We start from the raw sequence: 23,991 nt of genomic DNA on the forward strand, positions 1-23,991 counted from the left end.
TTCTCCGACCTTGGTAAGAGGCAGTCCAGATGAAGTTACACTCCATAGCTCCAACAATTCTAAGATTAGTAAGTAGCTTAATTTCTCCCTGTAGAGTTCCAGTTCAAAACCAGAGACACCCAGGGTTTTTCATTTCACTGTGGATAAGATCAAAAACGACATCACAAAAGATTGTGTCTTAAGACAAGTGGTCAGATTGGGCGTATTTTCTCCTTTTTGTGGACAAAGAGAACTTGCTATGCCTTAGTAATCCTGCATGCAGTTATTCATGTTTGCTGCTATTTAGTATACTTCCTCTGAATTATCTTTTCCCAACACACTTAATTGATGGTAATGCTAAGTAACTACTGAAATTTGAAAAAAAATGTATTACATGAAAGTGTGTGGAAAAGATGAAATGGGGATAGACTTAAGTGCATGTAAATTGTGTTAAGGTTTATACTTGGGGATTGGTGAAGAGAGAATATATGCTCTGAATAGCTTAGTTGTTTTGGGGTTTTTTTTCGGCTGTGGTTTTGTTTTTTTGTTTTTTTTTTTTTTTTTTTAATCTGTTTGTTTGTTTTATTTTTTTTTATTTTTATTTTGTTCCCATTTTGTTGTGCATTCGTGTAATTTTTTTACTTCTGTGGAGCTTTTTCATTTTGCAGCAGCAGCCACAGATCTCCTGTAGAACTAAATGGGTTTCAGGGTCACCTCACCTGCCCTGAGTCATACATTTCTTCTCAGAGTGCATGCTCAGAGCAGAGCCACAGTTTCTTTCTGGATTCCTAATGTGTTTTATGCCTAGGAAGCCAGAAAGAACCCCAGCAGCAATGATGGAGAGTGTTTCTTTTTCTGCAGCCCTGCACAGCCAAGGTGCAGAACAGCAGTTAGATAGCACCAATGTGTGCCATAGAAGATGCTTTCCTGTTGACGTTGGCTTTATATCCATGTCTGCAACAGTGTAATAAAATATTAGTTTTTTATTATTAATAAACCTAAACAGGATTAGTTTAGGTGCAATATCTCACTAATTTTTTTTGTTTTGGCTTAATTTTCTAAAGGAGTTGATGACCAAGCTGATAACGGAGACACCTGACCAGCCAATTCCATTTCTAATTGATCATCTTCAGTCCAAGCAGGGAAACCGTGGTCAGCTTCAGAGAACATTGTCTGGCTCTGCTGCCCTCTGGGCAGAGAGTGAAACATCAGGTATGTTCTGTGTGCTGGAAAGGGCTGGTCTCCAGTATAATCTTCCCATACTTGTGTCCTTGATTTCCTGGATGCACATGCACCGACTGAACAGGGACTGCTTTTTGGTTTTGAACATGCAGAATAAATCCTGTTTATCCAGCAGATACTGAATTTAATATACATTGCTGTCTGTCAGCTTAGCCTAGGTGTATATCATGTGAGTATGCATCAGAGTTACAGAATGGAAACAGTCCCAGTCTCAATGAGAGAGGTTCACTTGCTGTCTTCTTTGTTTTCTTTTCCCCTCTCATGGTGTATTTGTGCCTGAGATTAAACTCTATTGAGCTTTTTTTTTAATAATACATGTTTTTATATACCTATCATCCCAACCCATAATGAGGAGCTGCTATGCTATTTTATAAACTCTAGTGTGAATAATTTATGCTTGTAAATCTTCAGAAGCATTACAATTATATTCTGAAGTAGTATCCACTCTGATTGTAAAGTAGAAATCTTGGTTTTCATATTCTGGTACAAGGTACTATTACAATATTAGTTTTCTGTTTAAAAACTGGCTAATGATCTATTTCCGACTATAGAGCTTAAATAGTTGCTGGTAGCCAAAGTATTAATTTGCTGACAAATTAACCATTTACATCAAATACACAGTTTTAACATAGGCAGTAAAACATGTGCATAACATGGACATTAAGGAGTTTTTAATTAAAAAATATACATTTTTAATGAAAACCATAATAATTTCTAAGCTTTGATATTTAAAAAGTGGAATAAATATAATAAATATAAAAGAAATCAGAAATAGGAGAAAGAAAAGACTGTCTTTCATTTGGATTGATATACCTTGGGAGTTTTTTGATTAATTATTTGTTAAGTCTTTGAAAAATGACCCTACAAATGTTATGATTATCTAATTTGATTCTTTTAACAGAAAATAAAGGAACAAGAAGAGATTTTAGGAATTATGATAAGCCTTGGCAGGTAAATGCAAAAAAGCCTAAAAAGTCAAAGAGCGACCTTGCTGTGTCCAACATTTCTCCACCATCACCGGAGTCCAAGTCATGTAAGAAAGTTTCACTGCATTAATAATTTGTGCATACTTTCCAACCTATAGTATCTTTTTCATTTGAATAAGGTTTAAAATGGAAAGCAAACTGTGAGTAGATGAAATGCCTATATATATATATGTTAGAAGAGTTTGATTCTTGCCTTAATCTCACTTGAATTATAAATATTTTATAATGCCCTATGTTATCATTTGTAGATATAAAAGAATTCTGGATAGGTTGATTAAAAACCAGACTAATATCCGGGTGTCATGAACTATTTTTTGTCTGGATACTGATTATGGTTTGTTGCTTTAGTTTGCATTGCCATTTTGCATGTGTAAAATCTCTTCTGTTGATATTGGTCCTTATAGATTTTTTTTTTCTCTGCATCAGGCAATTCAGTACTATGAAATATGAACAGATACTGTTCAAGATATAGAAGTAGTGTCAGCAGAACAGGTGTACTGTTCTGAGCGTTGCTGAAGGAATCTAAATGTACACTGAAAGAAAAGGCAGAGTAGAAATAGAGCAGCTGAAGAGAATATTGTCAACTACCTGTAAAAAAATAAGTGAAAATGAAGACAGCAAGCCTTAATGAAATATGCTTCCTGTGTACTGGCTACTGAAGAAATTAATTTTTAAGCTTGATTCTTAATGTTAGGGTTTTTTCACAAATAAATATACTTACAATAAGCATATATATATAAATATAGTTACGCACCCAGGGAATTTTTTGTACAAGATTTTTTCCAAAATAAATTGAAAAATTAGATTTTCCTCTGTTGACTCTTTTAGCTTTTTGATATTTTTATTATAGCCAAATTTTTTTAATGGGGAGTGTGATGGGGTGTACCAGATGAGAACAGAGATATAGTATGGTGCAATAGAAAATTTGTTGTCTTTCCTCTATAGGAATATGGGAAAGTCTAGACTTAGGAGTCAAGGAAAATTGCCCAGTGATCTCACTAAGTCAAAATACTACACAGCAATGGGTAAAATAATCATGATAAATTTATGCAATACAAATACTGTGTTTTTGAGTGATTAATAGTCTTGTATGATTATGAAGCATTTTTTACTGAGAATAAATAACTACAACAAGTAAAAATGGCTGTTACTGGTAGCTGTGTCCCATTGTACAGGATTTTCTCAGGATTATATTTTTCTAGAAATGGAGCATTTGTCTGCTTTTCTTCTTCATGAAGACATTGTCTGCTTCAAAAACACTCAAATTTGATCATCAATTCCATTGTGTCTCTCAATGGGCACATGAATTTTTAAGTCTGTTCAAAAGAAGCATGTGAATTTTAATTTATTTTCAAGAATAAATAGAAACAATCCAATAAATGCTCACAGTCATTCAGTCTGTGTCTTATCTAACAGATTTGCTGGATAATAGCAATTTATGGAGATCCACTGCTAGAAACAGTGGCTAAAAGGTATTGTGAGCTGTTCCTGTCATCATACTGTTTTCCTTCCTTCTGGCGTGTGCTTGCTTTTCAGACTCTGTGGTATGCATCAAATAACTTTCATGCCATCTCCTAAAGATCTTGAGTTCTCTGCCTTTATCCCAGATAGGGGGATGACATCACGTCACTCCCCTCAAATATGTGCCTACTACAAATTTTGTGCTTGTTAGTCCTTGGGTTGTCCCATTAGAGGGACAAAGAGGAGGCTGGGCATTCTAAACTATCAGGTCTCATGTCAAACAAGGAAATATTTTATACATTCATAAGACACCTGGGGTCAAGGATCTGTCCTTGTGGACTGAAGGAAATGTAATAATACTCTTCAGTTGGTAAGACTTACTCTCAAGCTACCCAAGTCTAGAAAGAGCATGTGGCAGTGCAGCTTTGCCTACAAAGGAGGTAGAGTTAGGGTGTGCTTAGTGCAATGACATTCATAAATACATGGCACTACATGGGATTGATTCTAAGCATACTGAAACAGGAGACTAATATCATTGCAAGGCCGTTCTGTCATCTTTGAAAGGTCATAGTTATTGTGGGATGTTTCTGATGATTAGAAAAAATGCAATGATTTTGAGGAAGGGCAGTCTGGTCAGCCCTAACCTCACCTTCTGCAAGGATTATTGAGTAAACTTTCCTGAAAGGTGTTCCTAGTCACAAGGAGGAAAATGTGATTTGGAACATCAAGCATGGATTTATGAGACCATATATGTCTGATCAGATCAACACAGTTGCCCTCTTAAGTGACATAACTGGCTCTGTAATCAAAGAAACAGTGATAGATGTTTCATACCATGACTTCAGCAAAACCTTTGTCAGCTTCCCATGGTATTGTTATTACTCAGTTGATAAGATATGGACTCAGTACGTGGACAAGATGCTGTATGGAAAGTTGACTCAGCTGGTGAATTCAAGGCATTGTGACTAGCAATGCAAAGTCCAATTGGAAAGTCTATCTTTAGCGGCATGCTCAAGGGACTGGTACTGAGATTGATGCCATTTAAAAGAATTTCCTAATGCCTTGGATGATGAGACAGAATTTCTTTTAGGTTTGTGGTTAGACCAAATTGTGGGAAGTGGTTGGTGTTCTGAGTAGTAGGACTGCTATTCAGAGGGATAGGACTAAGGAATGGGCTGAGAGGTACTTCTTGAAGCTCAACACAGGCAAATTCAAAATCCTACATCTTGGATGGAATAACCCTGAGCAATAGGGTTATCCCAAAAACTGGGATATGTGTGTCTAGAAAGTAGCTTTGCAGAAAAAGATGTGGGATGCTGATGGACAAGGGCTTGGAATGTGAACCAGCTATTGCTGTGTGCTCATGCAGTGCTGAAGATGACCTTCATACCAGGCTGCACTAGCAAGAGTAGAGCCAGCAGTGTTTGATTTTGAGGTGGCATCTGGAGTCCATTGTGAGGAACAGTGGTGTATTGGAGCAAGTGGAGGTTCACCAAGATGATGACAGGATTGGAACATGTGATGGACAAGAAAAAGCTGAAAGAAATTGGTTTGGTCATATTGAAGAAATGAAGGGGAGATTTCATTGTTACCATCAACTAGTATGCTGGAGGATGAATGAGAAGACATAGTCAGATTTGTCTTCTCAAGAGTGTTTAGCGAAAGGATGAGGAAACAAAAATTATACTGCAAGAGTAGTCAAAAACTGGAACAGGTTGTCCAGAGAGGCTTTAGAATCGCCATCATGGGGTATATGTAAAGCTGAACTGAATAGTCTGAGCAACCTGCCCTCAATAAACTGGTCTAGGGCACCAGGTTGGGCTAGAAGACTTCCAGAGGTCCTTTCCAGCCTAATTATCCTCTGCTTCCATGCTTTGCTGTTTATGCATTTCCATTTTTTTCCATAACACTGATTTATTTAAACCTTAATTAATCCTATTGTTTTCATTACTTACACCTGCAATTAGTTGTATCTGCAACTTTTTGAAAATTGCGTATTTGAACTACATTTTCTTTTAGTTGCTATTGCAGATGTTGGTTTCAGACATATGACTTTTTGCTATATCTTGCTTATTTTTGGCCAAATGGATTAATATTTTTATATTAATCTATATATATAGATATAATCTGTATATATAGATTAATATTCTGAATGTGCTTTTGACATTTCTTTCTTTCTAGTTTGTGCCAAAGTCAGCGTGTACCATGTACCCTTTCAAGTAAACAGATCAGCAAGCAAGCGTGTTTAGAAGGAATTCTTTCCTAATGTGCACACCATATTCCATTTGTTTTGTGTCTTCAGCTTCTACCACTTGTACTTTTTTCCCCAAAGCATCTCCAAAGAGGTAGTAAGGACTCATCTGATAAACAGAAAGTTTTGGACCTGCAGAGACCTAAAGATTTACTCTTAGACTTCTGTTTCAAAGAAAAGAACAAATCCCCACACCCAAGAATCTAAAAAGCACCCTCGCAAACTTCAAAACAAACCCAAAATTTAATGGAGTCCATCAGCTCTGTTATATTCTGTTTCAGAGTTTTTGTCTTGTGACTGTCTAGTTCAAGTGATCAGGAACTTGTGCATTTATTCAGAACTGTCATTTAATAGAAATCTTTGGGAACATGAGGGTATTTGATTTATTTAATTAGGAAATATTTTTTTCCTTCAGCAGAGTGATGTTGACTGCAGTGTGCATGTTATTGCTGCACAAATGTCTCTTCCTTATGCTTTAAACTTTTTTACTGAAAAGATACCTCCACTCTCTCCTGCCTGTTATGATCTCAGGTGCACATGAAACACAAAAATGTTTAATATCTAAGCAATCTAACCACTTGTTTGCTGTGTGCAAAACCAGAGTTAACCAGAAGCTGCTGATGATGTCTGGCAAGGAAGAAGTTTGGAGCTAGGGGTGTGTATATAAATGAAATGTTTAAATTATCATTTAAACAATTCAAATTATTTAAATTTATTCTGTATCTGAAGAAAAATAAATTTGAAGTTTCAAACTAATTTGTAAAACAGACTTTTTGTTTCCCAGCAAGCTACTTTTAGGCAAAGTAGGTTGATCTCTTCACCACTTCCATATTAGATCACAGATCATCCTTTCATGCTGCTTCCATTTGACATTCTCACCACATCCCAAATGCAAGTACAATGTTGTGAACTTCTAGTTGCTCTTGGTCAGTCTAGGACTGTAGACCATCATTGTTTTAGCCTTTTAATATCCAGATACTATGTAAACCAGTTTGGATTTATTATCAAAGAACTCCAACCTGAATGCTATTACAAGATTTAAATACATGAGTAATTTTATGCTCAATTATATGATACATATTTTTGTTCTTTGAGATGTAAGATGGCAATACAATGCATTAATGAAACGTTGGATTTAATGAACAATTAGTCTGATTCTGTCTGCAGATCATGCATTGAAAAGACTTGTATTGGTAGATAAAACCAGTACTGATCTTGTACCATCATCCAGTAGAAAATAAAGGTGCGCTGATTTGTGGCAGAATTCATAACACAATTGTGAATAAATCTAATGTGCATTTATGGTCAGGGCACACCACCAGAAAATCAGAAATACTGGCAAGTGTGTCTGTCCAGTCTCCTAAGATGAAATGGTGAATTCTCAGCTCCATAAAAGGAAACTCTACATCTTTTAATACAAATGCTACAATATAGATGTAATAAATCTTCTGAATTGTAGGCAAATAATTTCAAGAGGAAGTGTTTTATATAATATATAAATCTCTCAAATAACAAAGATGAGGTTGAGGTGGGTAATGTGATAAGAGATTTGAAATTACTGATAGGGTTTTCTGGAATGAGTGAGTGTAATAAAGAAAGATGAAGGTCAGAGAATAATGAAAGGATTTTGCGGAGTGTGTAGTGACACACACACGTAAACGATTAATGACAGACTTTGTGCATACAGAGGAGGATCACTTATTGGAAAAGATTCCTAAGAAGGGTCATATGGTGTTTGTACAGTTCTGGATGCTTTCAACAAAGCCATTAATTTGAAAATTACCAGTGCTTGTTGATCCTAAAGCTGAGAAGATAAGGGTTTATAGTTTGGAAAAATCTGTAAGCAAGAAGAAAATGAGCTTGAAAGAACAAACACGTGCCACATGATGCTACTAAATAGATGTTGTTTTAGTACCATTCATTATTTGAAAGACAAGTAGGAAGAACTATGTCTTCTCTATAAGTAATAACAGTTTCAGTTAGTTCTAATTCTGTTTAACTTCCTCCTCTGTTTTGATTCCTCAGAATGAGCCATATCATTGTTGAAGCAAATTGTATTTAACATAGAAATAATTCATGACAGCATATCTATTTTGGTACTTTTTCACTGAAGTACAAAATGGTTCAGTAAAACAGAACTGATTGTCCACCAGCATGCAAAGGAAATTTCCACCATGGCTTTGACTGATTTCCCACTGTCTGTCTAGTGAGCTGCAGTCCAAGCTTCCTGTGTTTGTGTGACATTTCTCTGAAATTAGCAACCAGGTCATTGTCTTGAGCAAGTGTCCCTACTTTTCAAGAACAAGACTCTTAAGACTTTCTTTTTTCCTGATGTGAGTTGGTCCATATACTTGGCAGTTGCTGATCCAGGAACTCCACAGCTGTCAAGTAAAACTTATATTTGTTTCATCCAGCTTCTGTCCCATGACAAATTTTGCTTCAAAAGCATATGTTTTCTCAAAAATTCTTTTTTATTTTAAAAAATATGTTTTGTTTCAAACTGCCATGGTATAAAATACTAGCTTGTGGAAATTTCCTGCAACCTGGAAGCTCCAAGGTTTGGTCATCTTTTTATATGGTTTTACTATATTAAATTGTTGCCTGATTGTATTCTGGTGGTACTGTGTAATTTTTTTTTTTGGTGTGGCAAATTTAGCATAAAAATAGAAAGGAAAGTCTGTCATACTGCTGATGAGTGATTGCTGTAGAATATCGTATTGGCCCACAGAAGGATATTGGTAAGATGACTGCAAAAGGACTCAAAAGGAGTGTGTGATCTTAATGTAAAACAAAGGTGGGTGAAAATAGAGAGAACTCTTTGTAGAATTTCTTTTCTAGTTTATTAAAAACTTATATTTATAGTTAGTAATAATTTTGAAAAAATACTAGATGGAACATTTTGTTTTCTGTAAGTAAACAAAAAAGGATGAGAAATGCTGAAGTTGTGCTGTTTAATTTGTATATGCTACAATCTGTGAATGGAGTCAACTTTTGTTACACACAAATTTATGTAACTTTTATTTGACCTAGTAGTTCTTAAACCAGGGAATTATAAAATAGTGTTTGAGATTTATAAGTATCAACAAAAAATTACAAGCTGCTTATCTGAGTAGAGACTATTCATACTCTAATACCTTAAAGTCTATATGTATTTACTGGGAACCACTATAGCTCATTATTTCCATTGTCCTGGGAAGGAAATATATTACTTGCCTTTTTTGAACACAGAGCAGAACAAGACTCTGACACTTCAACTTGCTCCTCTCTTCCCTTCTCCTTATTGAGGGTATTTGTGTCCCTTTCCTTCTATTGTTATCACTGTAGGTCTTTTTAAATGTCTCTTTTGTCTTCTGTCTTGGAGAATGTCTGTAATTGCAGTCTAATGCATTAACTTCCCTAATAGCCATGTTCCTGAGTTGGTATTACAGATCAGGATATACTCTGGGTTATCAGACTCTCCATAGATGTCTGTTTTGAAGATGAGTTGGTTTATGTCTACAGAAGGTAGAACTGTGTTATTTGTGAAAGAAGGACTTCAGCATAACTTTGTCCCATTTCTTTTCCTGGAAAAGGTGACAATTGACTTAACTCCACAAAGGAAAGTTGAAGTTGATCCAAAGTGGAGCAGATTATATATTCACACAGTTATTTAACACATTTTGTAATAGCTACCAGACTTGATGTCTGAGCATGATTTCCCCATACCATCATAAAAGCAGTCTGAAGTTCCAAATTATCATGAAACCACCTTTTTTAGCATAATCTATAGGAGTCTGTAAGTTGCCTGCTTCGCATGTAATGAAAATGACGTTTATGAGCATAGATTAGTTGGCAGCTGTCAAATTAGTAAACAAAAATTTTGAGGCTGTCCAGGATATATTGGATATTTTAGGCTTTTCTTTGAAGTTATTTTTAAGTGAGTGGTCAGCAACTGGTAAATGATGGTTGGTAAAAATGCAACTGGTCCTTTCTGGTGGAAAGGTGGACTAGACATCATCATCTTCACACCAGCATGGTAATGCAGTATTTGGAGACAACCCAACAGTTGCATTTCTTGACAAAAGCAGCAGCTCACTTAATTCTGAACACTGGCAAAAAGAACATGTTAAACTGCAGTTCCAGAAACAGCATTGTTTTTGTTTTCATTTCTAAAAATTGTTGAAAATGTTCACATTGTTCAAAGGAGCTCTGTTCATTGTGTGTCCTACATATCTCAGACACTCCTCTTCATTGAAGGTAAACTTAACTCAGCAGTTGAGATACTATTATTTTAAAATTAAAGGCCTTGGTAATAGATAATGAGCAGCAGATTGTAAGCTCAGGTCTGTGCTTCCCAAAGGCTGAGTTTGTTTAAGTAGTGCAATGAAGATTAGAGGCTGTACAACATGAATGATAAGGACTTGCTTTGTTTCACTGTTTTTTTTTATGAACTGTGTTATCTACACTTTATGATTTTTGAAAAATAAAAAAGTTGTTTTAAAAGCTATATCTAATTTTTTTTTCTTGATAAAATAACTAACAAGGCCAAAAGGTACTCATTTTTCTTTCAGCATTTTTTCTTATTGACCCCTAGGCCACACAATTTATTTTCTTGTAAATTAGATACCATCATGTACGATAGTTTAAATACATTTTTTTATTACATTAGTTTTATTATTTTCAATTATTAATGTTAATGATCCTGTTTACCAATTAATTCATTGCAAGAATAATTCAGGTATGCATTTGTTCATAGATGTTTTTACTTCACATTGACCAAAGAAAATATTTCCAACAGTTAAAATAAAAGAATAGTTAAGTAATTTCCACCCAAGATACTTGAGCTTGTAAACTCTCTGTGCAGATTTTTCTTCTACTATAGGAGTCTGAACTACCAAATCTAAACTTCATCTATATATCTGTGTATATTTAGTGCCAAGGTCAATAGAGCATCCTAAATGGGATTGGAAGACAAAACCGGAGAACCATGATTTTGATGAACTAAATCATATTCTTCAAGAGAGCAAAAAGCTTGGAAAAGCCCTTGAGAATCTGTCTCGCAGTAAGTTGATTGATTTTAGTTTTTTAATGTAACCATGCAGCCTGAATTGTAATTTGGAAATACATATCAGGAAGGTGGTCTTCTATTCAATGAAGACCAAGGTCAGCACTTACATTCCTGTTGATAAGGTTTACAGATTGTCTGAGATAATTCAGGAGCTCTCCTGGAAACTGAAACTACTACCCCTGCACCACCTTTTCTTTTTTTACTTTAGTTTTCTACCAGTTTAGTGAGCTGAATTAGCTCATAATGAGATCAACACAAGAGGCTGGCTTAATGAAAATGGTGGGAACACGCAGCAGGGAGAGATTGCTCCTTTGTATGGTAGTTACAAGGGGATCAACCTTTGCAAAACCTTAACCTCATTGATGGAGTTCAGACCTGTTATTGAAAAACATTTAGCTATTTTGTATCCTTGATTTCATTGACCTTCTAATTTTCAAAAGAAATTAAACTATTTTAAAGCATCTCAAATAAATACTCAGAAACATGAAATATAGTTATTTCATAATAAACCCCATGTATTATCCCTTAAACACTCATGTAATGAACATCTCTGAGGTTTACTGGATATGATCAGGAATAGCTGCTCTTTTTTTTTTTTTCCTTTTACTTTCTTTCCTGTAGGAGAGAATTCTGAAATACATTTGTGGGAGCAAATACTGCTAACAGTTTTTAAAGTATGAAATGATGACAAATACTCTTCGCCATGCTACATGAAAAGTAGGTGTGACATGATCGGGGAGATATTTGTGTGAGAAAGGTTTATTTCTTTTCTCATTAAATTTTATCCCTGGAAGTTCTTGATTCTCTGGAGAATTTACAGATAGTGAGGTCAGAGAGCTGAATGGGAAACAGAAGATTTGTTTTGCAATTAATTTTGAGATTCAGCATTTTTTCAAATTGTGCCAAATACCCAAAACTAGTTTTCCCAAATCACACTCTCCCAAATGTTTTATGTTGATCACGACAATTATATTCTGAGCAATTTTCAAACTTGTATTATAGTTACAGAGCTTTTTTGAAATACTTTTCTAGTAAATTGGTCTCTCTGCCTGTAAGGAGCTAAACCAACTCTGGTCAGCATCTCTGATTTGCAGCCTCCCTGTTGCCTGTGATGGATGTGAGTATAATTTTCAAGCTTTTCTCCTTCAGACTTGTAGCTAAGCTATGCAGAGATACAGAAACAATATTTTGAATTTCAGAAAGGCTTATTTATTCACTCTCTGGAGATACAAACCAATCAGATGTGAGAGTTCAATAATTAATGCCTAAATCCACTCTTCAATTCTACATCTTTGTCTTTCCTTCAGAATATCGTGAAGTTTCCACTTTTACCTAGAACGATACCTATACTTCCTTATACCTAAAATAGATTTTGCAGGAATCTGTACCTCTCCTTGCCTAACAGTTTTCTAACTAGAGTGTAAAACTCTGCAGCTGTACTGGGTCCTACACTTGGACTGGGTGAATGTACCTGGTCACCATTGTTGGAGTCTGTTTTTCATAGTTATTTCACAAGTGAAACATTCTTCACTCTTTCTCTCTAGTACTTGATGCTTTATGGTGGTTTGTCAAGATAATATGGGAATTAAATCCCATCCCCCAGAGTGCTTTAAATCACTCTCAGCCTGATAATCAGTTCACTTTCATGAATGTGCTCTCTATTTCTTCATCCAGATCATTAATGGAAATATTGTCAGACCTCTTCATGATCCCATGCAAACAGCCCTTGAAAGCTACTCAGTGTGTTTGTTCCCACCAGATGTTTTTCTATCTTGCAGTGCTTTCACGTAGATTGTAATTCTCTATTCTTTTTTACTGAAGTATCATCTAGGATAGTAAACAGAGTCTTATAGCTGGAGTATTTTACATCTGCTTCTTTTTCTTGTCCACTAAGCAAGTTTCCCAGTTGAGAATGCAATTAGACTAATTTAATGTGATTCATTCTTGATAAATTCATGTCAGCTCATTCTTATCGCCTTTCTATTCCATTAGATGTTGATACATTTATTTAACAGCTTTGTCTATGATTCTTGCTGTTGTCTGATTTAGGCTTGGTAGTTAGTAGTTGCCCACATCTTCCCTTTTTCTTTTTCAAAGATATGTATTTGCCCTTCTCTGACCTCTCTGTTCCTGAAAGACAGTTGCTAATGGATTAGAGGTTTCTTCAGTTAGTGAGTTAAATGCTCTAGAGTGAATTTCACAAGAGTCTGCTAATTTGAATGTATCTAAATCACCAACATATCTTTCAGCTTCCCTTGTCTGGCTTGCAGTTCTTCCTCTTAAAACCACTGCTGTTAAGCATCTGGCTGTGACTGATCTTTTTTTTGATAAAGACTGAAGCAGGGAAAGTATTGAACTCTGGGAATTCTTTGTGTCATGTCTTATTTGCTTTCCTTCTCTTTGATGTAATAGTTCTGTATTTTAATTTGTTCTCCTTTTCAAGTGTATTTATAGTATCTTTTCTTATGGCTTTTTATGTTCTTTTATAGTTGTTAGTTACTCTGCACTTTAACCTTTTTTTCTTGTTGCTAGCATTTAAACACTTGAATCAGATTAATTCTAAGCTTGTTTCCAGGTTTTATTCTTCTAATTTTCAGTTAATTTCAGGAAATAAAAAAATCTTTGCTATTATTTCTTATATGATATTGAAAAATTAAAATTATATTGAAAAATCAAAATGAAAAATGTGAAAATTTTATCAATAGAGAAAAGGTAGAATTTTGAAAATAAATTAGTTTTAGTTCTCACAGAGATAGAATGTAGATTGCACATAGGAAATATCTTAGGGGGCTTCAATGAATAGAAGGTCGAGGACTTTAGAAGTATAAGGTGCATGAAACTCATTCTGTGCTGTACCCAAACAAACATGCCATGTGGTGAATTTTAAAAAAGCTATCACAAGATCCCACATCTACCTCTTCTGTTGCTTGTTTCAGGCAGGCTAGTTAGTGCTTTTGTTTCTACAAACATGCCATGAGTTTAATACTGCATTTGATGCCAATCTTATTTTGAAGTGGTGTGGGACAGACACTGGGCTCAACAGCTGAGTACACAAATGATCAAAATGTACTATTAATGGCTTTTTACAGCACCCTCTCTTTTTTCCTTCAGTGTTTCAACAGTGAAGAGTGACACATGAAATGAAATGTTTGAAGTTAAATGAATTTTCCGTCAAGTCCTGGAATTTATTTACATTTTAAAGATAAGCTTTGGGTCTTCTACTGAGTTTCCATGACTTTGTTGCCTGTTAGGCAGCTGACATGAATTAAATTCTAGTTTATATTGCTTCATTTACTATGCAGTCTAGATACCTGCTTTGAGACAAACTTGTGCACTTCATGCAAAATTAGAACTGCCTGTAAGATTTGGAAGGCGAGACTCGGGCACATAGATGTCTGGTCTCTTCTATATTTGTTCCTAGTGATTAAAACTGAACTTGCTTTTATTTGGACCCTTTCTCCCAATCCCTGTCAAGAGTGAGTAATTCTGTGTTTTAGTAGGGCTGAGAAACCAAGTGACTTCACACTCAGACCTGAAAGTATCTTAGGAGTTTTGAGAGTCCGGAGAAGTTTATTTTTGTAATTATGGTCCAAGTGTGGTGGAGCTTGCTGATTTAAGTATACAATTTTTCAGAGGCTTACTCACATGGGAGAGCTGGATTTTCTTTGCTTCTTCAATCAGCTGTATGTAATTGAACTGAATTTGGAGCTATCAAGTCATCTATTTAGGGAAGATTTTGGTTTGTAAAGCAACTTACAGGAATATACTGCATTTCCCTTGTGCATTTTTAATTTTCTTTTATTGCAAGGTCTCCTACCTTTATTGTTGTCCTCCTTCTTCCTGTGCTGATCATATGGAAGAAAAGTTCCATCCTGTTTCAAATATATGCTTTTGTATTTCACCTTCTGGCCTGTTTGCCTTTAAACAGAATTAAAATCTGTAAAGCTAAGGATCTTGCTAATGAATGCCTTTGATCTTGCCTTTGTCCTTCCCCTATTTTCTGAGGATAGAAAAACAGATAACAAGATATGGAAACCAGTGAATTATGAGAGTTTTAATTAGGGGAAAAATGAGGACTAAATCAGTGAGATCATGCTGCAATTAGGTGGGAAGTCTGTATACTTGATGAACAACTTTGCATCTTTTATACAAACAGTTAAGGATTAGAGTATATTGAAAATGCAGGCATAGTGAAGGCGCTGGTAACTGCATTTGATGAAAAAATATCTTCTGCTGTGAGATAGGTACTCTTTCATAATCACAAATAGCCTTTTAGCGAAGAAAACTGACATTTTGTTAGTAGTGTTTGAATGCTTGTTCAGGCCAGGTGTACACTTCAGATCAGAGGGGAAGAAACAAATTTATCATGCTTTGAATTCAGTTGACATTCTAAAGTCAAAAAATGGTAATAAGTTAACATTAACCAAAACTACAAATCTGACTCAGTTTCAGGGAATCCCAGAAATAATGGTATCTACATATAACAGGAGAAAAATCCTCTTTTGTTTCCTAACTTTGAAGGGGAGTAATCAGTAAACAATCAGTTAAAGAGAAAACCATGGTTTTCCATGTAGTAGGAGATATTGTTGGAAATCTTAAGCAATTACAGAATCACAGAATGGTTAAGGTTGGAAGGGACCTCATGAAGGCATCCAGTCCATCACTACTGCTCAGGCAGGCCTCACCTAGAGCCAAGTGTCAAGGCTCTTCAATACCTTCTAGAATGAAAGATCTTTAAGTCCCTCCAGAGTATCCCAAACAGTTATTTATCATAATATTAGAATCAGTTGATGTTGTTTATAATTTTGTTAAGAAAGGCAAAAATAATCTTACCTCTTTAAGAAAAATATAAAATAGTAAAACGTAAAAGCGTATGTTCTGTTTATATTTTACAGGGAAGAAGATAAGCAACAAGAGTAAAAATCTCATAACTAGAAGGGTAGAACAAGTTCTAAACAAAATCACAATATGTTAACAAACTGCTAAAATCATGTCCTCAGTTTTGTGGATGAACCTTCGAGTATGTGGGATGTGAGAAGCTTTATATATACATCATGAACTACTTGAATGCATTTAGTAGTCTCTGACAAACACATCAGAATGGGGTTTCATTTAGAAGCTTCTACACTGTAGGAAACTGTTAATGATTTACATTACAGATATGGAAAATGAACTTCAGTTGAATGACACTAACATTTATTGAAGCCAGCCATTTCTGATGGTGGTGATCATGATCATATAACTGTAAATGCACATCTTCAGGACACATAACTAATCTTTTGTCAATTGCCTTATGGGGGGCATTGTTTTAGGACATAATATGTTAGTACTTTTTTTTCAATTGTATATAGTTGATGATCTGAAATTGATGTAGAATTTATAAAAATGACTTCCCTGATATCAGTTGACCATCTAGCCCTAAATGTGTTCTGCTAACTGAGCCACAAGACTAGTCATCATGTAGAGGATTTTTCCCTTCTTCTCTTCAGTCTGAACTTTAAAATCATGATATTCTTGCATGAGATCAATGCTTGTGATTTATTTTGAGATCAACATTTTTAGATAAGCTCAATCAAACCTTTAAGGAAGATATTTTTGTCTCAGTACTACAGCTGTTATCTGATACTGCCTTTGCTCATAAAATCCACTTGCTTTTAGTATGATGTACGAATAATAATACAAAATAATATTTTCTGAGATTGAAAGAGGAACAATATGAGCTTAAGTATTACTCTTCAATTATAAACTGGCTTGTATGGCCAGGAGATCACTGTTACTTTAGTTATCAGTATCTTTTTCCTGCAGATATTTTAATCACCTTTGTGGAGGTATTTGCCATTCTGATCCAACCTCCCCTAAGTTTTAGGACTAGAATCTCTTTTTGAGTTACCTTGTCCTTTCTTTAGTATTTGGCTTGCTAGAAGTTTCTCTAATACTATTGCAGAACTGGGATTTGTGTGACTGTCATCTTGGATATGGAACTTTCTAGTTCTTAGTATAAGGGGGTTGGCATTTGTGGGGCAGCAGAACATGAGCTATGACTCTGTCTTTGGCTTCTGAGTGCTTAACCCACCTATTGCAGTGTACACCTTCCCCTAAAGAGTTCTGCAGTTTTGATTATTCTCTTCTGAGATGACCTTGGCCGTGGAGAGTTTCTGAGGCATAATATTTGTTGGACACTTTGCATTTTGTTTCTCTGTGTTTGCATAATTCATTAGTCATTAAACTATCCTGAAATCCTGAAACAATCCTGAAATCTGTATTCTCCATTGGAGTTGCTCAGAAATTTGGATATAGATATTCTGCAAGTCTAAAGCAAAGATTATTTTGCTAGGGATTAATTATTTTTATCTTCTTTTAAGGCCAATATGGGGAGGAGGGATTGAATCCACGTTTTCTAGATAGTAACTATAAGATGTATATTGTGCTCAACATATCAACATATGTATGTTGTTATGTGGTGCCTTGGAGATGACAGTTTCTCTTGTTTTAATATGGCCAAGTGTTGGGAGGAATATTATCCTTGTTCAGGATGGATACCACTACAAAAAGTTTAAAGTTGCTTAATAATATGAGGACGTACACCCCTCATTGGTGAAAATTCTGAGGTTTCATTTCAACATGCTTTTACAGAAAATTTGTGAGTTACTACTGGAGAAAAGTGGTAAAATGACTCTCTGTAGATAAAGGAATATTATAAGAATGTCTATTATGACAGTCAATGACAAACATATTTTAAAGTTCCTACACAGAAACGTGTGAGATTTTTAGGTTTTTGTGTACTTTTTCTGGGGGAGGAATGCTTTGTTTGGTGCAACAAGAGCAATCATGTAATGTCCTTTATAATCCAAGAATGGTATTGAAAGAGTTTCAGTTTTCCTTGTTTTCAATACATGGTTCATGGAGGTACAGGGACTAGAACATACAGTGCTGCCTGCTGCAGTGTGACACAAGGTTTTGCCACAGGAAATGCAAGTATATCTAAGATGGCCCATCTCACCAGTAAGAAGAACATAAGCTTCCCCTGAGAATTTGGAGTTGGAGAATGCATGGGGCAGTGAACTGCTGGACAGTTGATACTTGATGCAATATTTCTGTGTTTGTGTGCAAAGCTTTAGGATTAATAATAGTAGAATAAGAATGCTGTTTCTGTCCTGGAGTTTGTTACAGAACCTGTGATATGCACTATGAGGTTGACAGTCCAGCCATCCACAAGTTCCCTGGCCTAGGCTGATCCTGAGAATGAATTTTGTCAAGTTAGTCAGAGCTGCATTGAAGTTGTCTTAGTATGCCTAAAATTTGAATGTCAAAAGCCATGTGTCAAATCCAGAAAGCTTTGGCAGGCAGGAAAACTGGGTATTGGGAGCTCTGTGGCCATCTTCTGGATGTTTAGGAAAATGCATAAATATTTCCTTGAATATTGAATTAAATAATGGTAGTCTGGCATACATTAAAGTAGTAGCATTTTATTTTCTTAAGAAGACATAAGTCTTCTCGGGGGTACATTGTGTGTTTAGAAAAATGCAAGTCTTAAAAAAGCCCCTCAACAAATTTTTATTATGTATTATTACTTCCTGTAATTATTTAAGGACCACAAATAAAAGCAAAAATGGTAGATATCTCTTTAAGTTCCAAAACTTTTATTCTTACCAGAGCACCAAATTTGTCATTTCAGATCTGTAATTTCAGATGTGTATAGCATATGAAAATATTGCCAGATTTTAAGATACTGTAAAACTGATTAGGAATAATGCAGCAGTAAGGCATTTTATACCTTGCCATTTCATAGAATCATAGAATGGTTTGAATTGGAAGGAACCTTAAAGTTCATTTAGTTCCACCCCTTTCCATGAGCTGGGACACTTTTCACTAAATCAAGTTGCTCCAGGCCCCGCATAACCTGAGAATACTTCCAGGGATGGGATATCCACAATTTCTCTGGGCAACCTGTTCCAGTGTTTCCCACCCTCACAGTAAAGAATTTCTTCCTAATACCTAATCTAAACACAGCCTCTTTTAGTTTGAAGCTGTTATGCCTTGTCCTATCACTACATGCCCTTGTAAAAAGTTCCTCTACAGCTTTTTGTAGCCCCTTTTTAGGTACTGGAAGGTGCTATAAGGTCTCCCCAGAGCCTGCTCTTCTTCAGGCTGAACAACCCCAGTTCTCTCAGGCTTTGTTCACAGGGGAGGTGTTCCAGCCCCCTGAGCACTTTCATGACCCTCCTCTGGACTTGATCCAGAAGGTCCATGCCCTTCTTTTTTCGGGGGCTTCAGAGCTGGACACTCTCCAGGCAGGAGAGTGGTTGTGCACCTTTCAGGTGCACATTACAGAGTAATGTCAAGCTTCCTGTTTACTGACACTCAGAAGTCCTTCTAGTCAGGGCTGCTCTCAGTCCATTCTGTGCCCAGTCCATACATGTGCTCTGACCCAGGTGTAGGACCTTGCATTTGGCCTTGTTGAACTTCCATGAGACTGGCACAGCTGCCCCACCTCTCAGGCCTGCCAAGGTCCCACTGGATGGCATTCCTTCCCTCCAGCATGTCAACTGCACCACACAGCTTGATGTCATCAGCAAACATGCTGAGGGTGCACTTGAGGGTGTCCATTACTAAAATAAACAGCACCCATTCCAGTACCATCCCCTGAGGAATGCTACTGACCACTGGTTTCCACTATGACACTGAGCTATTCACCACAGTTCTTTGGAGTGTGGCCATCCAGCAATAACCCTGTGATTGATCCACCCATTAAAGCCATGTCTCTCCAGATTAGGGCAAGGATGTTGTATGGGACAGTGTCAAGTGCGCTGCACAAGTCCGTGTAGATGACGTCAGTTGCTGTTTTTCAAAAAGACCTGAACTTGTATGCCTTTTGTTTTGAAAATTGATTTTATGCTGTTGGATTGAGAACATCAAAGTCTAAAACTCACTTTTCAAAAATAAATAATGACACTGAGTGAAGGCATTAGGTATTGGATAAATAAAGCTCTTCTGCTAAGAAGCATATGCATATGCAAAAGCTAGGCATTTTAGGGAGTCATGGAATTGTTGTAAACAATGTTCAGTTTTCTTTGAAAAGAAAGTTAATTTCTTAGTAACATAAAAATTAAGCAGAATGTCCTAAGCAGAAAACCTGTACTGTGGAAGACTTGGAAGGATTTTATTTTATTAAAATATAATGCAAAGGTTTTGATAGGTGGCTTTTACATCAGGGAAGATGCTGTAATGCTGTATTGATCTACATCTTTATTTCTCCATACTTAGCTTTGTGCTGCTGCAGATTGTCATAGGGATAGAAGACTGGGAACAGAAATCTAAGATAGCCATATAAAGAATGGTTTTAATAATCCATGCTAATTTTAAGAGACAGGACAAACAACTGATTTAGTATTTTAAATATTTACAATCTGTAAGGTAAATGGCTAATACAGCATGATATACACTTTTTAGGCAATCTGCTTAAAGTAGACTTGATAATAGTAATTAAAATATAATAAGTTGCAAGTTATAAGTTAATAAATATATGTTATAAGTTACAAGGTATAATAAATTACATTGCTATTACATTGTTTGTTAGATATATTTCATTTAATCATAGCATGCCAAACCTTTCTTGCAATCAGACAGTACATTGTTCTTCCAGTCCTCTTCAAAAACCAGGCTAATGACAGAATGAGTGTTCCAGCTGAGAGAGGCTGTGCCAGCATTAACAGCACCTCTCCAGATTTGTTGCTGATCAGAGATGGTAGTAGTTGTGGCTGTGGAGCATTTCTGAAGGACTATGGAAACATGTTCATACCAATTATTTCATTATTCAGCATCCTTACAGCACAGAGGGTTGTTACATCCTAAAGTAGAAACAAGTGCCCTGGCTGGATGCTTGTGATGCCTGATCAAATTGCAGCACCAGTAACTACTTGTAAAAGGGAGGAATTTTTTAAAGGTGTGAAATTGGCAGCTTGCTACCTAAATAATTATCATGTTAAACCTTGCCCATGAGCCTTAGCTGATGGTGGAAAGCAAACTTCTCATGCCTTTATTTTCGATGGTTAGTAAGAGTAGTTGTTCTACTGTATAGTTGTCAGTTTTATGATATAAAACTATGGCAAACATTGTCTGTGAGAAACAGCTGCTATAAAAGAAAAGGTAAAGCATACTCTATTTCTGGAGGATTTGCTTTTGACATCAGAAGACCTCTCCCAACAAAGGCAGGGAAGCACTTTTAACAGTCCCCTTCTTATCTGCTGGTCAGTGTCTTGCAGGAGGGCAATGATGATGCAGTTTTCCATTTTCTACATTCATCATCATCCAGAGTCAGTCTTTAAATGCTCTAAGCTGGGGGAAGTCAGAAATAGTTGTTCATAGTAACTTTTATTCTAACAAAGTCATAGGGTTTACAGTTGAATAAACTAGATGTGTCAGCTTTTCTGGTATTAAGAGTTTTTTTGTGATTAGGATTAAGTTTTGGTGGAAAAGGTTACAGTGTGAAGTGACTGAATTGTCAGGTTGAAGGTTTTTAGTGTATGGACATTTTGGCTATACCTATGAATGTTTTACTTAAAACTGCAATGTTATTTCTGTTTAGTATTTTCATGGAATGGGCTTTCCCTTTGCCTCTAGTGTTCTGTGATTTTATTATGCTGTTTTTCTATTTTGAATATATAAAAGGTAAATGAAAACAATTATAGAAAGTGCAGAGAGCATAAGCAATTACTTTCTGTCACCTATACAAAGAAGTGACAAAAGGGTTTTCTTTTTGAAATATGCTGATGTCTGGATACTAGCAATTACATGAACCAGAGATAGCAACCATTGTTACAATTTCTTTATAGAAATGAAACAATTTTAAATTGTCAATGTATTATTTGAAAATAAAGTAGCTGACAGTAACCTATTTTGACTACGGAAAAGTCATGAGTCTGCTAAGGGTTAAGAAATTAACAGGAATCCTAAATACTCTTGTACAATAATGGTGACTATCTCTAGTTTTATTCTTAGGACTCGGGATTAAGGTTTCTTTGGTCAAGTTTTTTTTATTTAAGGTTATGGTAAATATGCAAGAATTTCAATTTTTTGAGGTGTTATTTTGTGAAAACTGGAGTACATATTATTCCACCTGACATCTGCATCCAAAAAATGTCGTCGTTGTTAGGATTTTATGTCTACTGCACACAGGGTGCCAATCCCCCTCCTCTCAGTCAGCCAAGACATTCTATGAGTTTGGCAATTGCGAAGAAAATTGTTAAGAGTTGGGCACACACTAACTGTGGTGCAGTAGTGTCTTGGAATGAAGCAAGTGTTCTACATCAAACGTTTTTTGGGGTTATTTATCCTGGTATCTGCTGATGGAGTTGTGTTATCAGTGACTAAAAGAGTGCTGTTAATATTAATGAGGCTCAAGACAACAAAAAGTTCTGTGTGACTGACATGGTAAATACCACCTCCAGAAGAATCATCGTGCTAAGAGTGCTGTAACAAGCTCCTTAAAAAGTTTCTTCTCCAGAATCCTTTTTCTTTTCTCTTGATGCCACACTAGAGAGAGAGAGCTAAAAAGAGTTTGCAGGTTTAATTCTGTGATTGCAAAGATCAAAGATTTCTAAGTTTGTAAAATTTTATTTTGGCAACGTGTCCTCAGAAGCTGCTAATTCTCTACATGCTTGTCTAAAAAATACAGTTCTTTTTTTCATGTCTTGCTCCTGTTTCCAATTTAGTAAAGAAGAAATTTGAGGCATTCTGGTCAATTCAGTTACTCAGTTCAGTCTCTTCTCTAAATTCAAAGTTCTAGGGAGCAATAGGACTTACACAAAGCATTTTGCTAAAAGCACAGTCATTTAAATTATGGATATTTTAAAATTTTATGTCTTATATGTAATATAATCAGAGAGGTTAGCAAAGCTTTTTGAGTGAGACATATAGTAGTGCGTACTGTTTTTTGCATACTGCTTTTGCTACTTTGTTCTTTTAGTACTGATCTTTGATAGGCAACATGGGCAATTGGGTGGTAAAAAACATTTGGCATTTTTTGGAACAGATTTTTGGAAATGACAGGATTACCTGTTATATTTTCTTTTATCATACTTTAAAAAAAATATATTTTAAGGGGTGAGTCAAGACAAGATAAAATTGCCCTTCTGTCCACTCCCAAGTTACAAGTACACATTCACAGGGATATGTGAAAGCAGAAGAAAAGGGTACTAGTCTTCAATATGCCTATATCAAAACCAAATGAACTATATTAACATTATGGGAAATTGCTAAGAAAAATTAATTTGACTGTTTAGCGAGTATATGTGGTTGAAGAATGGATTGACCTTGGTTAAGCAAAATGCATCCATGTGATGGAGAACTGGTTGATTGTAGCCAGGTTTTCAAAGACGAAGTGAAAAGAAGCTTGAATTAGGTTTTTACTACCTTCAAGAATGAAATTGTCTTCTCTCCAGATGTCAATTTGAGATTGAAGAAATTCATAACATCTTAAAGTTTGGTTGATGCAACCTGGCTATTATACTCTATGGCCATTAATAATGTGTCTGGACTAAATAATAGTCTGAAGTTATTAAAAATTGGCTAATTGCAGTGAGGGATAGAAGGATTAGTCAAAGCTTATTAGTCAAAGATCTTCTTCAATTTGATCCACTTTAGTACTATTGAATTGCTGTAAATATTTAACTCCTGCCATATTTCTTATGTGTTGATGAGGTCTTTATAATTGCAGTTCTCTTAGCACTTTGTTCCTTTAAAAACAGAAATTGCTGTAAGGAATTAATCTAAACTGAGAATTAGCCAAATAGAGTTAATGATGAAAAGCACAGTAAAAAACCCCAAAGAGTTCATGTAGTTATGGTATATCAAATAGTATAGACTTACATATGTACAAACTTATATATTAGCTTAAACTGCTGCACTCTTTAGTGTGATTTTAGAAAGAGTAAAATCAGCTCTCTACTCAGCTGATAATACATATTTTGCAATATAATCTCTTACATTTTGTCAAAGAAGGTGTCTTGATAACATGATATATGATT

At 35.6% G+C, this 23,991-nt stretch overlaps 1 protein-coding gene across 7 annotated transcripts in view; it reads left to right on the plus strand.

Annotated features, from left to right (window-relative positions):
- Positions 1-23,991, plus strand: part of C1H8orf34 (chromosome 1 C8orf34 homolog) — a 191,098-nt gene that overhangs the window by 22,809 nt on the left and 144,298 nt on the right. For 6 of the 7 annotated variants that reach the window (XM_053991910.1, XM_053991874.1, XM_053991919.1 and 3 more), the window contains exons 2-4: positions 1,044-1,191; positions 2,123-2,254; positions 10,832-10,960. In XM_053991910.1, coding sequence (XP_053847885.1) covers positions 1,044-1,191; positions 2,123-2,254; positions 10,832-10,960 — 409 coding nt within the window. Of the gene's footprint in view, positions 69-1,043; positions 1,192-2,122; positions 2,255-10,831; positions 10,961-23,991 lie in introns of all 7 variants that reach the window. The other variant, XM_053991891.1, reaches the window with a different exon arrangement.

Source organism: Vidua macroura, chromosome 1 (genome assembly GCF_024509145.1).
Source record: "Vidua macroura isolate BioBank_ID:100142 chromosome 1, ASM2450914v1, whole genome shotgun sequence".
In the NCBI taxonomy this organism is placed as follows: Eukaryota; Metazoa; Chordata; class Aves; order Passeriformes; family Viduidae; genus Vidua; species Vidua macroura.